The sequence below is a fragment of the Athene noctua genome, chromosome 15 (assembly GCF_965140245.1).
Source record: "Athene noctua chromosome 15, bAthNoc1.hap1.1, whole genome shotgun sequence".
In the NCBI taxonomy this organism is placed as follows: Eukaryota; Metazoa; Chordata; class Aves; order Strigiformes; family Strigidae; genus Athene; species Athene noctua.
Genome location: NC_134051.1, coordinates 19,341,766 through 19,358,349, shown reverse-complemented (window position 1 = coordinate 19,358,349; position 16,584 = coordinate 19,341,766). Strand labels below are relative to the sequence as shown.

The following is a 16,584-nucleotide window of genomic DNA, read 5'->3' as shown; positions in this document are numbered from 1 at the left end:
AGATTTCTGGAGATTCTTTTCCTTTGGGAAAGGAACGGTAACCACTTGCAGCAAAGCCTTAGATCAAAGCAAAACGATTCTCCAGTGATGCAGACCAAGACCGTGCAGAAAACCTCCCCAGCAAGCTGAGGAGATGCTCACGAGGAAAACCAGCCCCGGGTTCTCCAGAGCCCAGCTGAGCAGGGGGGGCCAGGGACAGCCTGGAGCTCCCTGCTCTCCCAAGAGCGAGCAGCACATGGCTGGGGGGCCCCTCCTGCCCCCCATGAACCGCTGTGACGGAGCCACGGCCTTCAGACACCCGGCCCGTGCAAGTCAGCCGCTGTCCTCATCTGTTGGGTAACGCAGATGCAGAGAGTCTGGAGCAACAGCCAGCCCATGGTTACGGAGGTTTGTTCTCTTTTTGCGTTGGCAATTCTCAGCATCGTCTTGTGCAAGCTGCCAAGACAGGCAGAAACGAGTTTCCAGGATGTCTTTCAAAGTGCCTTATTTCCAACTAGCAGCAGAGCCGAGATTCAGAATACATGCTGCAAAGCCTCCTACCCCAGTACGTGTCTCCTGAGTATTTTCAGGTCAATAGAGGGACTGCTGTTAGAGGAAAAAAATAAAAATCCTTTTGGGTACATAATAAGGGAGAATTTAATTCTGCTCCAAGGTTGAGCGAAGCAAGCCGTTTGTCATGCAGTACTCGATGACAGTACTTGTCCACAACCCAGACAGACATTCGCTTCCCTTACAGCGGGGCGAGAGCAGCAAACAAAGGAATTCAAACTGTTTGGCACCAAGACAGATATTCATACAGTTTCAGAAAAGGAAGGAATTCGAACCATAGTCTGAAGTTATTTTAGAAAAATTCTCTACAAGGGTTTAGTACTCAACCAAAATGCAAATCACCATCATGGTTTCCTAAGCAAATGAGCTATTGTTACATTTTTTCCAGTCCAGCAACATCTTGCTCTGAAGATCTAATAGCAGCCCTACTGAGCAGCAGCTAATTAAAGCCTTTCCTCCTGCCAAAAGCCCAGATTCAGTCTCTAAATGACCCAGTAAGTGAGACTTTTTCCACCCCAGAAGCCCTAGGAGACTCCGGGTCAGAAGCTACGCCCCTACCACCGCCGCGGCACATCTGCCGTGCCCTCCTGCCGATGGTGTCGGGGCAGAGGTAGCCGGGACTGGCACCCGGCGCCTCCCCCCGCCGCTCCTGGCCACGTGCCGCGAGAGCACGGGTCCCAGGACACCTCTCCACCCAGCATCCCACCCTCTGCAGCTTTCCGACAAGGCCGGTAAAGGCCGCGGGCAGAGCGGCCGCCTCGCGCCGGTGCAGCACGGCGCGTCCCGGGGCCGAGAGGCAGCTCCAGTCGCCCGCAATCCCACACGGCCTGCGGGCCCACCCCACGCGTGGCACCCGGAGAGACCTGGGGGAGAAGGGGCAGCCCTGGGAGACTCGACGGCGACGCAGGAGCTCTGCTGTTTCAGCACAATCCTCTTCCAGCAGGCAGCCACCGTGGCGTGGGGCAGGGGCTCCCCCCGCCAGCTGGGAGGAGATGGCATCAAGGAGGTGACCCGATGGGAGAAGGTTTCTGGGATGGAGCCGTGCCGGCCTCCAAAGAGGACAGCTCGCAGGGTGAGCTGCCAGGCCAAGAGCATGCAGATACGGGTGTCCGAGGCAGGGAAAAACCCCCAGAAGCAAACTCTGAGATCAGCTTCTCAGCTGGCACGAAGGTCACTTTGTTTTACCCAGGAGAATAACTCACTGCTGTTACAGACCTACAAGCCTCATTTCCAGAAGACTCTGGCCCTGAGGCACCTCTCCATCAAACAGAAACGAACGAGGCAAATTTGGAAGTTAATGGACTGAGCTATTGGAGATGGTCCTTAGACGCATGATCACACCAATGCGAATTAGTTCAGTTTTACAGCCGTTCCCAGGGCAGCAAGCGGAGAGCAGCAGCATCTCCCACGGCAGGCTGGGGAGGGGGCAGGACAGACAGACAGAGGTGTCCTGCTCAGCCCTTCCCTCCCCTGCTAGGACGGCCCCTCTCACCCACTCTGCCATCCTCAGAAACCCTCTCCACTGGCAATTACAGCACGAGGGGGCACTTTGCTCTGATCCATCCCCCCACAAAAAGCGAGTTCTTTCATCAAACTCTTCAGAAACCAGGCAAACATGGAGGATTTTAGTCTCTTCCTTAAAGGCTGTTTTCCCAAAGCAGCCCACAAGGCAACGCAAACCGAAACCTGTGACAAAGCTAATCTCCACCATGACGACATGGCAAAGGTTGCTCCACAGCAAAGACTGTGCCAAGCTCTGGAGAGCCTATAAATAACGTTTGGGGGATTATTTCAAGCTGTGCATAAATCTTCCATCAGTGCGGGAAAGGTGACAACGCCCAGACTGAGCGATAGCGACTGCTGGGGACCGAGGGGCTGCAGCACCCGAGCGAGGCCGAGAGCGGCGAGCGCCCCAACCCTGCACGACCCCCCCCACGTCCCCCCGCTGCACGGGGGGGAAGATCCACCCGTCCCAGAGACCGGGGACACAGGTTGCACCCTTTTTATTGCTTAGGCATTCCTTCTCCTCTTGGCTACTCGAGGTTAATGGCAAGTCATGGAGTATTTCCAAATATTCTTCCTAAGCCAAGCTAAAGCAGAAGTATTTAGTGTAATGAATGCAAAGAACAAAAAAAAAAAAACTAAAAACAAATTACTCAGCCTCTTGGGGTAGGCACAATATTAACAATCTTGACAAGCACCATCATTTTGCTTACAAGGCAAGTGTTAACAGTCCCCGCCAAGTAAAACACCGAGATGTAATGATCTCTGAATCAGCCTCTCTCCGAACGGTTGCACCGATAAAGGCAACAGATCTGGAGACATGGTAAATAATGACTTTGCACTGCGTCAGGAGCTAATCCACTCAGTGATGCAAATTAAATTCGTGGGCCACTTCCCCCTCACTCCGGCTTCTTACTGATATTATAAAACAATCTTCGTCCTGACTCCTGACTTCATAGCTATGTCACCGAGCAAAGTTTCATGAAGCCATTCAGGAGAGCCACGACGGCGTTCACTCCTCTTCACAACCTCACTTTCTCATTCTTCTGCTATAATTGGAAATCATGAAAATGCATTTGTTCATGTGCTAAGAGTGTCAACTATTAAATGTGCTCGCTGTTCAGACCGTCAGAATAAAGGTATTCAACTGTTCTCTCCAAAGGTAAAGCTATTACTGTTGCATCATTTCACATGGCAACAGAAGACGGGGAGGAATCGAGCAGCATGATCAGCTCAAACGCGCCGGCGTCACAGCATGAGGAAGAGGAGTGGCTGAAGGCTGAGAGTTAGGCATCAGAATCTTTTTTTTGCCTCCCTGCCGCTGACTCAATCCCGAATGTAGGAAGACCAGAACCACAGGAGACCGAAGTTTTTAAACACGACCCCCGACCAAGAGCAGAGGCAGAGCCTCCCCGAGCAGCCAGCGATGCCACGACCCCGAGAGCACCCCCCCACCTCCCCCTGCCCTCAGGCACAGCCCCCCCCAAGCTCCTGACACCAACTACGCGCCCAGCTCAACCCCGCCGCTCCCGAGACCCCCTGCAGAGCCACTGACTGTCTCCCCGTCTCCCCAACCACCCCAAAACACATTTACCCGGGTTGGCTCCCACCTGGGCCCAGAAGGAAGTGAGCACTCCCACCCCCCAGGAGGAACGCTCGCAGCAGACCAGCTCTCTGGAAAAACACAGGTTTAACTGGATGGAAAACAGCCAGTTGAAGGGGAGCTGGACTGTAACGAGTCTCAGATTAGCGAGCCCAGTAACGTGGATGTGCCGGAGCTCATTAACATTGGGTCTTCTGGCAGGCCTTGCCTGTCCAGCTAGGATTAGCAGTCAGTATATTCTCCCTGTCATATTTAGACAAGACTTATAAATCTGGCACAAAAGCGAGACCAAATATGGAAGATGAAAGCAAATTATTTAAACCGACGAGATGCAACTCAAACGTGTTAGACTTTCAGCAATCAACGCGCTTCAGCTGGGGCAGGAGGACCTTAACAGAAGTTAAATGCTGAAAGCAAGTGGCTAACGAGGATACAGGTGCTCACCCCAAGCACTCGCTGATTCAAGTGTGATGCTACAACAGGGCTGTGGGTTTGGAGGTGGGTGTTTTGGGTTTTTTTTTTGTCCCTTCGCACGATGGGAAGAGCAGGACAGCTCCAAACAGCTGAGCAACTCAGCCCAAATCCCTCAAAACCAGCTTGAACAGAGCCACAATTACGCCTCGGGTCAGCTGTGAGGCACAAAGCGCTGGGCAGGCAACACGCCTGGTCCCGGCCCGCGCGCCATCCCCACCCGCCTGCCAGCGGATACACTGCGCAGGCAACTCAGGCGTGCCGGAGCAGCAAGGGAAGGAATCACATCTTCATCTAAACAGCATTTATCAGCACCTAACAGCAGAGCAACCGCTGCCCCAGCCCAGGTCTGCCCGGCCTTGGCCACCTTCCAGAAAGAGGTGCTTCGTAAACAAGAAGAGAAAGTAGCTGGTTTCCAGTAACCCCTGCGCAGGAAGATGATAACAAGTCCTATCCCAGCCTGCAGCAAAGCGCAGAGGACACGGCTGCAGGGGAACCATCCTGAAGGGATTTACAGGCTGCAGGGCAGCACGTGGCCAGCAGACAATCCCCGTGGCCACCAGCCGACGCCGGGCTGAGCACCAGCACCCAGCTCCGGCAGCACCGTGACTGCCCGAGCAGCGCTGCCGGGTTTCACGAAAAGCATTTCCTTTCACAGGGAACCAGGATCAGCTGTCGGAAGCGATGGCGAGGGATGACTTACTGCATGAAGCGGGACCCTGTAAGGGCTTGTCGTGCTTCCTCCTGTGTCCACGAACAGTTAAGTAATCCTGACTGGGAGAAAAAAGGACTGCCTCTCGCAAGTTATTGTTTTAATTATACAGAATTCAGGTGGCCTACTCATAAGGAGAACATTTTAATTTATTTTTCCACTGGAGGTTGGTCTCGGAACAGGACTAATAAATCACTCGCAGCCTATATTAAGATAATCAGAACAGAGAGCATGGCGGTGCTAGCACAAAACAGCTGAGAAGTGTGGAGATGCCCCTCTCCTCGAGGGACAGCCCCCACCAGGAGCACACCCAGGCCGCACACCCACCCCAGCCCTGCACCAGGCACCCCCAATTCCTGCTGCTCCCTGAGGAGAGGAAGGTTTTTGCTCACCCCCCTTCTTCTCGCCAACTACAAACCCGCAGAAATATTTCTCACGGGGCAGAGCTGTTAGAGGAGGCAACGGCTGCCAACCACCTCCCTGTGCACGGCGCTGGGGCCAGCCAGCACTGAACACAGAAGAGTCAAACACGCGACCTCCGAAGAGGAGAAAGCTGCTTGGCCAGAGCATCCCGTGGGTGCTTCGGTGGAGCCCTGGCCACGTGCAGCAGGAGGACGTGCAGGGGAGCGAGCGCCGGGGTCCGCAGCGCAGGCGTTGAGCGCAGGCGTTGAGCCCGGCAGCCGCCCCTGGCCGCGGCGGCAAGAGCTCACGGCAGTCAGAGCCGTTCGCTGCCTCACAGCCCGCCGCTCCTTGGGATGAGACACGCCGAGGGGGCCGAGCAACCCCCTGGGAGAGACCCCCAGGGCTGCTGCTCTGCGTGGTGCCCGCAGGAATCCTCATCACCCCCCGGGTAAAGCCAGCAAGCGCTCGGCCACTTCTGCGCCCGCGCAGCATCGGGTGCAACTCTCCCCAGCAGCAGCTCGTGGCTGGGAACGCTGCCTTCCCGGGAAGAGTTACAGCCAGCACAGCTACTTCTGGGAATTGCTTCTGCTTAATGTGAAGGATTTGGCTGCTACCGAGCACCGCACAACTGGAGCTTTCTTCTCATCTCCCCCACCCCTTCTGTGGCTTTGGTGGAAAAACTGACTTCTCGGTGATGGCTGCTCCGGGCTGGCAGGTCAGGGCCAGCCAGGGTCAAGTCCCTCCCAGTGACAGTCCCTTCTCTGTTGGGGCAATAGCCCCTGTGCTCAGGAAGCACCCCCTAACACTAGCTCTGATGGGCTGAAAAGCTCCAGAGAGATTCTCACCTTCATCCATGGGGTCACTGTCTGGAGGACTACAGCGTTATTGCGCCCATTTTACAGCTCTGACAGTCCTACCACCTCTGCCTCACGGGACTCCTGGCCCAGGCACAGCGGTCACCAACACCAGCCCATCCCTGGCTGGTGAGCTGGAGCTGGTGGGGTTGGCTCAGAGCGGGGAAGCAGCACCCACAGCTGTCTTTTCCCAGGGAAATGTGCAACCCAAGGGAGAGTCCTCATTTCCTACCACACTCGGGTCCAGACACCCCAGTCCCACGTCTCTAGGTACAAGATTTGAGTGCAACGCCTCACTCCAGGGAGCGCAGTGGCTCTGGCTCCAGTCAGAGCTCCTGCTAAAACTCGAGGCACAGGACACCACCAAGGACTGAACAATTCTTTGGCGGCGCTTTGTTTCCTACAGCGTCGTTTGAAAAGGCCGGAGGGTCTCTGGAGCACCCTGCGCTCCCTCCTCCCTCTTCCCCTTGCCCAGCCATCAGGGACAGCGAAGAGCGAAGGCTGTTCGTGCCGGCAACACGCAAGGCGTCACCACAGCAGGGCGATGGAAACCCAAGGCTGCATCCAGGATCACTGCACAAGGACTCCTGCTTTTCCGATTTTGCTTCTGCTGCCTTTTTCTTGGGTTACAGCCCTTGAAGAACACGCGGAACACGCTGCCCAAAAGAACTACAGTTACCCCCTCCTACGGGGACCTTGTTACTCACCTTTGCTAAATGGCTCTAATTTGTGGACTTTCAGAATAATGATTCATGAAGCCACGCTAGAGGAATTAATCGCAGAGCTCTGCCAGCGCCCTCCGCGCTGCTCCGCTGTCCTTCACGCCGGAGCCTTACACAGGCAGCAAACAGCCCCCGGCCCACGGTCAGACCCTGGCAGGTCCAGAGCTCTGTTTCTGTTAACGTACAGCGCTAATCCTCTGCACAGCTGGCTTCTGCAGGAAAAATCCACCCAAGCATTTCTCTTGGGCAAAAATCCCATCCCACCCAGCATTATCAGCATCCCTCCTCCTTACTCCACACGTTCGATTCAGAGCAGGGGGGAGCACTTAACCTTCCCCTTCTGACTTGCACTTTACAATGACGTGTTCCAAGCAGCTCTGCCCTGAACTAAATTATGGGCACAGCTAGAACTTAATTTCTTAGTCACTGGGATCACGCAACGTACTGGCTGATAAATCTGAAGGGGGACTGGGTGGCATTGACGAGCCCCTCAAGCGTGTTCAGATTTCTGCCTTTTCAAGTGCAGTCAGAAGAACGAGGAGCCACGCTCGCTGCCTGGGAGGGCTTGTGCAACTCCTCGAGCTTGAGTTTCGAGATAAAACCTCATCAGTTAACAGAATTCAGAACAAGTTTTGAGAGGAGACTCGACCCCACCTCCTGTTCTACGCCAGATATCAAACCCTCAAGATCTTGCTCTGTTTCGCAGCCCCGGCATCTTCTGCTGGCACCAGAACAGGTGAGCGTCCGCCCGCAGCTTACTGCCAGTGCAAGGCTGCCCTACACACCCGCCCAGGAGCCCGTGGGCCGTACCAATTTGTAGGATCACCAGCAGGTGAGCTAGCAGATGTACAGAAACGCCTGTACTGCTTGCTGAGAAGTCTCCTTAGAGACAGCCCAGGCACTGAATTCCCCTGAAATACTCAATACCCGGAGAATAATCATGGCAGCGGCTCCTATACCGTGGTGGTTTGAACTCGGCAGTGGAGCCACAGCTGACAGACACACCAGCTAGATGTGATGCAAACCCTCCTGCCACCCCCAAGGCCCCCAAACACCCCCCGGGGCCAGCTCTGAGCCCCTCTGCCCAGCTCCCTGTTGCTGACACTGGTCAGCGACAGACACCCCAGGAAGGACACAGACCACCTCGTTACCAAAGGCTAAAATCCTTTCAGGATGATGGCTATCTCGGGAGGTAAGAAAAAAAAATCTACCACGCTAACTGCAAAGGGGGAGGGAAAAGAGAAACCACTTCCACTGAGAAACTCGAATGAACCCTTCTGCACTGTAAGGAGACACTAACGGGGCTGAACATATCGAGTGATCCCTGTGAACCCGATAGCCACAGACCCCGCGCTGCGAGAGGCTCCTGCAAGCCCAGATTTCCTCCCAAACCAGATCTGCTTCCCCAGCTGCAATTCCGAGCTGCAGGCATCCAGCTCAGGAAGGAGCAGGATTAGGGAGACTAGGCTTCAGGCTTTAAAACTGAGTCTTTGAAGGGGACTTGGTCCTTCGACCATAGTGTGACGGGGCACATCTTCCCATTTTCCCTGCCGGCTCTGTCTGCACTCACAGTTCTGCAGAACCACAGCGCAGCTGGTGCAGCGCGGGGGACGGGACCGACTTCCCCTTTCTACTTCTACCTGCTCCCAGGCGCTGCCCCAGCGGCCGCAGCACGGGGCTCCCGTGGCCGCCGCATCAAGAATTGTATTACCACTGCAAGGCACACAAAAAAACCCTCCAAAATTATGTTTCCAATTTCTGCAGCATTATATAATTAGCATCATTTGTGTTGCAAAAGTAATTGCAGTAACATTTTTAATTAGTCTATTTGAACACTAACATTTCTCCAGTGTGCATAATATGTTGACACGAAATTACGGGGTTTGAGGCAACTCTGAATGATTGGAGTTTGTTTTGCTTTTGTTTCTCACTTGCTTAATACAGTCAATAAAAGCACAACATTGAACGCCTGCGTGAAGTTAATGGCGACAAACCAGAACGCGGAGCAGCAGCACGAGCTGCAGTTACGACCAGAGCTGTTATGGGTTTCGCTTCCGTCTGGAGGGCAGCGACGAGGTGGGGGAAGGAAGGGTGGGTTTTGAAGGCAGATAGCAAGAGAGAAATACTTGCTTGAAAGGTAAGGCCCGCCTGCCATTTTCCAGCTGCTTAGTTTTGGTATTAAACGCTGAATTGCAAAAAACACAAAAAGCGAGAACACTGGATTGGGAGGACAGGGAGAAGAAAACCTGGAAGAAGGAATTATATCTGGTATGAAGTTTGGAAAGAGATTAAACCTGAAGAGTATCTTTGCTTACTGAGTCATACCCAGGGATAAGAAGTACACATTTCCTCCAGAAAAGTTACTGCATGAGATCTAAGCATCCATTACTGAACGATGCTTTCTTTTTTTCCCCTTCTCCTCTTAAGGAATCAAGATTCTTCTTTCCAAGATCTTTTCTACTTACTCTGTACACACGAAAGCAGTAACAGATGCAGGTTATTTTTTGCTCCTAAGTGAGAATCACGTTACGTGGCTCTTCACCTCTATGTGAGCACCTCTTCCCCTGCTCTTCCCAGGTTCAAGCCCAGCCCAGCCGCTGCAATAGCGAGTCCAGGCTTAACAAACCCGGCTCTCGGTGAGGTGCCCCCTCACAAAACCTCCAGTGCAGCCTGTACCCTAACCCACAGAGGGACCGAGAGCAGCTGGGACGAGAGCACAAAGATACGTCAAGGATGGCAAGGAGGGAACACGAGAGAAAAGACAAAGGGAAAGCTACCAGTTCCCAGAAGCGGCACATTTTGAGAACGAGACCAAGAATTTCACTCTCAACAGCTTTGAAACCAGTTCCCTTTCTTTTATCATCCTCAAAGCACTTCTCAAGTTAGGAGAAGCGAGAGAGCAAAGCCATCAGCTGCAACTTAGCCACACGTCGTTCCTTCACCAAGAGAGCCCGCAGACATTGAGGGGCCGCTCTCTCCCTCCTCCCGTGATGCCTGGTAGCGGTGTAGGACAGACAGACCTCAAAACTCAGGGCGGGGAGAACACGTCCACCCCTTTCTCTCTGTTACTCATGAGTGCACATGGGAGCTCGCGTACCTTCCAGCTGCAACCGAGTCAGAAAGCCCCCTCCGTACCGGGCTGACACGCAGCCAGTGCACGTCGAGCTTCCCCCAGGAAGAGTTCATCTTTCTGGCAGCTCCTGGCACATCCACAGCACTTCATTCTTCCTACCCAACCCCTCCAATAATATTTTTCTTTAACCTGCAAGAACCAGCCCTGCTCCTCAGGGCCGCCTGCGCACAGACCTCCTGCTGCCCAGGCACAGAAATGCTTTCTGGCTCTGAAGAAAGACGCTACCCCAGGAAGTCTTCAGATGCATACAAGGATAAGAAGGAGATTGTATACAAGGATAAGAAGCAGATTAGCAAGCAATTAAGTGGCATTTGTGGTATCCATTAGTATTTCAAGCTACAAAGAGTCAGTTTCTGCTAACTTCCTGCCAAAAGTCACAAGTAATGAGCTAATTAACAACCTAATTATTGCAAATGCCCTAGAAAGAAATCAGGGCACAGGTGAAAACCTACTTAAAGCAAGCATGGCAGTAGGAACCAGCTCAGAAACAAGACAGGCATGTGCCTTAGCTTCATCTCCGGCCCTCCCCGCTGAACAAGAGGATAAAATAGTTGGGGAAGCTGTTAAAGTTGAATTAAAGCTGCCTTCAGTGAAGGGAGAGCTACACACCGCAACCAAAGCTTACTGCAAGCCCCGCAGAGCTGCAGAAAGAGAAGCCCTGAACAAAAGCTAGCCCCGAGGTGGTTGTTGGTTGGTTTTGGTTTTTTTTCTTCCATGTAAATATGACTTATTTACCCAGTTCAACAGCAGCTGCAGCACAGCGTCAGGGGCCGGAGCCCGCACCTCGTGCTCCCTGCCGACGGGGAGCGGTACCGGCGCCGCGACGGCGCCCGCGCAGGAGCTCGGCCCGGTCCGGGGGCAGGAGCGGCGCCAGCCCTGGCACCCCAGGCTCTCCCTCCCGCAGCCCCCCGGGGTAGCTGTGATTTCCAAGCAGACGGCAGGCGGGAGAGAATTCTAGCTCGTGCTCGACTGCCCAAGGTGGAAGCGCTCCTCCCGCCGACACGGCGTGCCCTCCGCCGCGGGGCGCCGACGGCACGAGGCACTCGCGCAGGGAGGATCACGCCCACACTCTGCCTCGCTAACGGCAGCGCCTTCACCCCAGGACCCCGGCACCTCGCAGGAGGGGACGGACGTGAAAATCCACGGATCGCCGATTTTAGGAAGGTATTTGGGGTAAAGATGGTCTGTTCCACGTTACTGCAGTCTGCAGCGTTTCCTATTGCAATGCAGTAACGCAGTTTTCATGCCTGCAATACCAGAATAACCTGGAAAATGGTTTTGAAAGGTACGTTACAGACCAGTCCCACACCTCTGGAGACATCACTGAGCACAGCGTCCTACCGAGAAGGGCTCCTGCTCCCAGAACCACAGGACAGGACTGCACTGTTCAACATCTGCTGTGGAGGGTCTCCCCATTCGGAGGGCACTGGCTGTGCCTTAAGTCTGAGCCCACCTCCGCGGGTCCTGTTAACCGACCGCGCACCGACCGGTTAAAAACATTTAAAGGATAAAGCTTGAAACAAGCACACAATTACAGGTTTGGACAATAGTTCCTAACGGCTGCAAGAGAGACTTGAAAAGGCTCCAATTATCTGATACGGAATGCTATGGTAGAACCGAGCAAAGCGCTAGAAACGCTACAGGAAAAGCCCTGCCCCACCAGCACATGATCCCCACCAGCTTTTCTAGCACACTTCAAATCTCAGGGGCGTTGTGTTTGCACAAATACGCCTGGCACGACACTGCCTGCACCGCCAGGAAAGCCAGAGAATGAACAGCTGGGTAAACCTGGGAAGACCCACAGTAAGAGATACAAGCTGCACAAAACTCCTCCGAGCGACACGACTTCACCGCCCGTGTATGAAACCTCAGGTGCCAGGGGAAGCTGTGACCTTGAGTAACACCACTAGGACACGGTTTAGTCTCCACATCTGCTTTCCTCCGCTCGGCAGCACCAGCCCAGGCCTTTATGTGGGGGCTTGGGGGGAGGCGGCGGGGAGATGCTTTTGTTATTTTAAAGGTTTTACTCCTAAGGCAAGTGCTAAGGATGAGCAGCAGCAGCATTTAGACTGGGCTAGACTTAGGCTGCTTGTAGGAGCGCCTGCAGAGATGCTCCCGAGAGCACCCAAGACAAAGCCCTCCCGCCCGCAGCCACAGCGCAGGCCGAGCCGCCGTCCGAGACCCCGACCCCCCCGCGGCACCCCGAGTTTTGACTGTGTGCCACCCCGTAACCGGGGGACAGGGTCTGCTTTCTGCTCCCCATACAAACGGAGGCTGCCAAAATAAGCCGTTCTTGAGACTAGAGCTGTACAGCTGCTTCATTTTCATGCAAAATACCTTCAACTTGGGATTCAGCCACCCGCCAAAATAAAACTCTGCCCCAAATATTCATAAGAGCAGAATTTCCCTGCCAGCAACTGCAGCACCAGCCGGGTTTGAGCCCGAGCCCAGCCCGTTCCCCACGGCAGGTGCGACCCGCAGCGGATCCGCCCGGGTGTCCGCGGGCAGCCTGCGGCGAGGCCACGGGAGCTCCCAGCACCCAGAGAGCCCAGTTCATCCGTACCAGTGTCCCGAGGGGCCGCGAGAGAGCCCCGAAGAGCCCCTGCAGCATCCCAGCCTCATCAGGACAAATAATTCTGGCTGTAGTCACCCAGAAGCTGCTGCAACAGATTTTGTTATAAAGCCTCGGTTTTTTTCCCAGCAACACAACTAAGGGATCCAAGTTCTCCCAGGCTGCGGGGCGACAGCACCGGCCGCCCCTCGGCCGCCGACGGACGCGTTTTCCTAGGAAGGACGTTAAAAACAATAAACTTCCCTCTGCCTTTTTCGGGGGGGATCTATCAGGCGGCTTGGGCGCTCATCATCAGTACCGAAACCCAACCGGCTTAAAAACACCGACCGGTTGCTCAGTTGATTTAAAAAAAAAAAAAAAATATTTAAAAAAAAATGACTAAGCTGCTTCCCCCGGGCTGGGCACGGCGGTTCCCGCGGGGCCGCTGCCCTCAGCCCCGGCCGCGATGCTCCGCGGGCGGTCCCCCGGTTTGGGGGGGACACACACGGTGCCTGCACCCCCCCCCGAAACCCCAGTGCCCCGACCCCCCCGCAGCGCGGCCACTGACCTTGACACTGGAAGCCCTGTTTGCCGAAGCCCCTGCGGAGAGAGAGGCGGCGTGAGGGAGGGCCCGGCCCCGCACAGACCCTGCCCGGCGGGGGCCCGCGGGTGAGGGGGGTCCCTGAGGGCTGAACACCGCGGGGCCGGCGGAGGGGGGGGCGGAGGGCCGGGCCGGGGTCCCGGAGCTGGTGGGGGGGGGCCGGGCCGAGCTGAGGGTCCCGGAGCGGGCGGGGGGGGGCCGGGCTGGGCCGAGAGGTCCGGACCGACTGAAAGGGGGCCCGGGCCGGGCCGGGCCGGGGGGGCCGGACCGACTGAAAGGGGGCCCGGGCCGGGCCGGGCCGGGGGGGCCGGAGCCGGTGAGGGGGGGGCCGGGCCGGGCCGGGCCGGGGGTCCCGGAGCCGGTGAGGGGGGGGCCGGGCCGGGCCGGGCCGGGGGTCCCGGAGCCGGTGAGGGGGGGGCCGGGCCGGGCCAGGCTGGGGGTCCCGGAGCTCAGGGCGTCCGGGGGTGAGGGGGGGGCCGGGCGGGGTGCCGGGGGCGCCTCACCAGATGAAGTCGGTGCAGTGGCTGCAGAAGGTGGGCTGCTTGAAGAACCGCGCCGTGAACTTGTGGTTCTTCACTTCGTGCACGTTCTTCTGCCGCAGGGCGCCTTTGCGGGCGAAGCGCACCGGGCCCTCCTCACCCTCGGGGCCCGGCGCCGCCGCCGGCGGCTCGGCCATGCTGTGCGCGGGCTGCCGGCCCGCTCCGGCCCGCTCCGGTTCGCTCCGGCCCGGCTCTGGCTCCCGCAGCTGGGCCGGGGCTCGGCGGCGCTCGGCACCTCTGGGCTGCAGCTGGCGGGAGGCACCGACACACACCCGGCGCCGCCCCGCCCCCTCATCTACATAACGCTGCCCCGCCCCGCCCCTTCATCTGCATAACACCGCCCCGCCCTCCGCGCGCGCCCGCGGCCACGCCCCGATGATTTGCATGTGATTTGCATAGCGCCGCGGGAGGGGGGGGGCCCAAACCCCTTCCCCGCTTCACTCCCCGCCGTGGGGTGCAGTGGGCGGTGCCTGGGGAGGCTCCGCCCACGCCTCTCATTTGCATTTAGCACCTGCGTCCCGCGGGGGGGGCACCGGGGTCGGGGGGGGGCGGTGGGACAAGGAGCAGGAGTTGGGGACGGGGGTCAATCACAATTATGGTGTTAATCATGACGGAAATGACAGTAAATTAAAAAAAACACAGCAGAGAAACTGTCCCGAGCGCGGGGGTGTCTGTGCTGCCGGGAGCTGCCCGCCGGGGGGGACGGAGTCGTTGGCTTCCCCGCGTCAAGGCCGGGGTTGTTTTGCTCCCCGGTGGTGCTCGGCGCAGGCGGCACACGCCGGTGCCCGGAGCGGCGCGGCTGGGGGGCACCACGGCCTGGGGGGGCACCGGGCACGGGCCCCGGGCAGCGGGATGCAGAGCCGACCGGCGCCCAGGGCCTCTCAGGACGGGGTTTATTTAAACTTACTTTTGAAATAACGGCCGCCTTTTTACCCAGCGGACTGGGAAGGCCCCAGCTCCGGCGCGGAGGAGTTTCCAAACCCCGTTTGCCACTCCTCGCTCTCGCTACCCGCCGGCGTCCCCAGACACTGAACACCGGCTCCGTCACCCGCTCCCCAACACGCGGCTCTCCCCGTGCCGGCCCGCTGCCCGCGGCGGGACCTGAGGCGACGGCAGTCCAAAGCAAAACCGAAACAGAACCACCAAAACGTTTCTGCCGCGGCGCGTCTTTGTAAATCCTCATTTGTGGGATCTAATTCTGGTTCCGCAGCCACGTGACCGGTTTTCCTCTGTGGCCCACGACCGTCCCTGCTCCGCGGGGTCCATCCCTCCGCCCTCCAGGCGCTTTCTCTGAGGAACGTCCCTCAGGCGCTGTGGAATTAAACACCCCGGAGGTTTTCCAGAAATAGGCCCGGAGCTGCGATTATGCGCCTGCTTTAAAAAGTTCATTACAGTAATAAAACGTAACTGACCCGTCCTGCTGATGTCGTCTTTCCATAAGCAGACGGGATTGTTACGAACACCCAGCACCGTGCGATTTTAATGCTAAGAGGGAGAAATAAATTGCAGGCATCCCTCCTCGTGCTGCGCTTGTGTCGTGAGGAAATGAAGGGGAACCTTCCCCGGGCCTCCCCGTCGTCGTGCTTTTTTCTCGGGTGCTTTTTCTCCCCGTGGTCGTGCCAGCCCGTGCTGCGGGGTGTCTTCTGCCTCGGGCGTGAGGCCCTATTCACCGCTGGTTTGCACATAGAAATCTTCGCAACAGAAATAACTCCTTCTGCCTGCAGAGGAATGAGAGTAATAATGAAAATAATAGCGGGTCATTTTGATTCCTGTGTACTTTCGCGGAGGAAAGCGGCACATTACGCTAAGTGCAGGCTGCAGCTCACACGTGGCCATGCTAGGCTGAATTCTTCTCCTTCTAATTGTAAACTCCGAGCTTTGCCTGTTTCTTCTTTGTTGTGCTTTTACTGTATGTACCCATTTGCCAAACGCAGCCCGCATAGCTGCTGCCTGTGAAACCCAGCAGCAGCAGAAACCGCTGAGAATAGCCCTTTAATTTCCCCCTGTAAGTATTGATAACCACGTTAGCATTCTTGCTCAAGCTTCTTTCACTCTGCTGGGCCAAGAAGCACAAAAGCCAGGTACAGCTCCCACCGAGGGAGGCTGGTTGCTTTTTTTTTTTCTGGTTTTACCGTTTGCATTATCAAGCGCGCTCAGAGCCGTATCGTATTGAAGGAGGATTCTCAAGGCCACGCTCATTTTCATGGGAGCTGGGTATCCAGATCCCCTCAGCGCTTTGAAATGTCGGGCTGAACATCCCAGCAGCTCTTTCCTCTGAGGAAATTGTTCTATTTTTTAATGGGAGTAAAGTCCCCGCAGGTGCGACGAGAGGACTGACACACAAACAACGCCGAACCGGCCCTCTCAGGGGAACGCAGCGTGCGGAGCGGAGGGGAAATCAGCCCAATTTGTTCCTGTTGCCACCAAAGTGCAGGTTCGGTACCACATTTTCCCCTCCATCAGCTCCTGCTGCCGGATAGAGGAGTGCACTGAGACCCAACTGGTGATGTGGCAAATGGGGCCTCACCCCGTGGAGCTGTAAAGCCCAGGCTCGCCTTCCCCCGGGCTCGGCGGCCAGGGGGTGGGAGAGCAGCACGGAGACAACGGGTGGGGAGCAGGCGCCCGTAGAACATGATTCACATCCTGAGGAAGGGCCCTCATCCTCCCGCCGGGCACCCCAGGAGCTGCTCCGCGGAAGGGCAAGCGCTGGGCGCGCCGCAGGGACACGTGTGAGCAGAGCCTGGCGTGAGGCCGCGGGCTCGGGGTCGCAGGAGACGGGTAACACAAACCCTTTCCAGGAAAAAAACCCAAATCAGAACTAACAAATCGCAGGGGTTCGGGGCAGAAGCCCGTGGCAATCGCTCAACCCGGGGTGTTGCACCACGGCACGCGCCGGCTCCAGCCCTGCGGCCTCGCTCTGCGCCGGGGAAGGGCGAGCTGCCCC

At 56.7% G+C, this 16,584-nt stretch overlaps 1 protein-coding gene across 2 annotated transcripts in view; it reads right to left on the bottom strand.

The window, feature by feature from the left end:
* Positions 1–13,872, bottom strand: part of PRKCB (protein kinase C beta) — a 133,123-nt gene extending 119,251 nt beyond the window's left edge. For both annotated transcript variants that reach the window (XM_074918890.1, XM_074918889.1), the window contains exons 1-2: positions 13,605–13,872; positions 13,069–13,100 (exon numbers count right to left, since the gene is read on the bottom strand). In XM_074918890.1, coding sequence (XP_074774991.1) covers positions 13,069–13,100; positions 13,605–13,777 — 205 coding nt within the window. In that variant the 5' untranslated portion in view covers positions 13,778–13,872. The remainder of the gene's footprint in view (positions 1–13,068; positions 13,101–13,604) is intronic.
* Between the last annotated feature and the right edge of the window lie 2,712 nt (positions 13,873–16,584).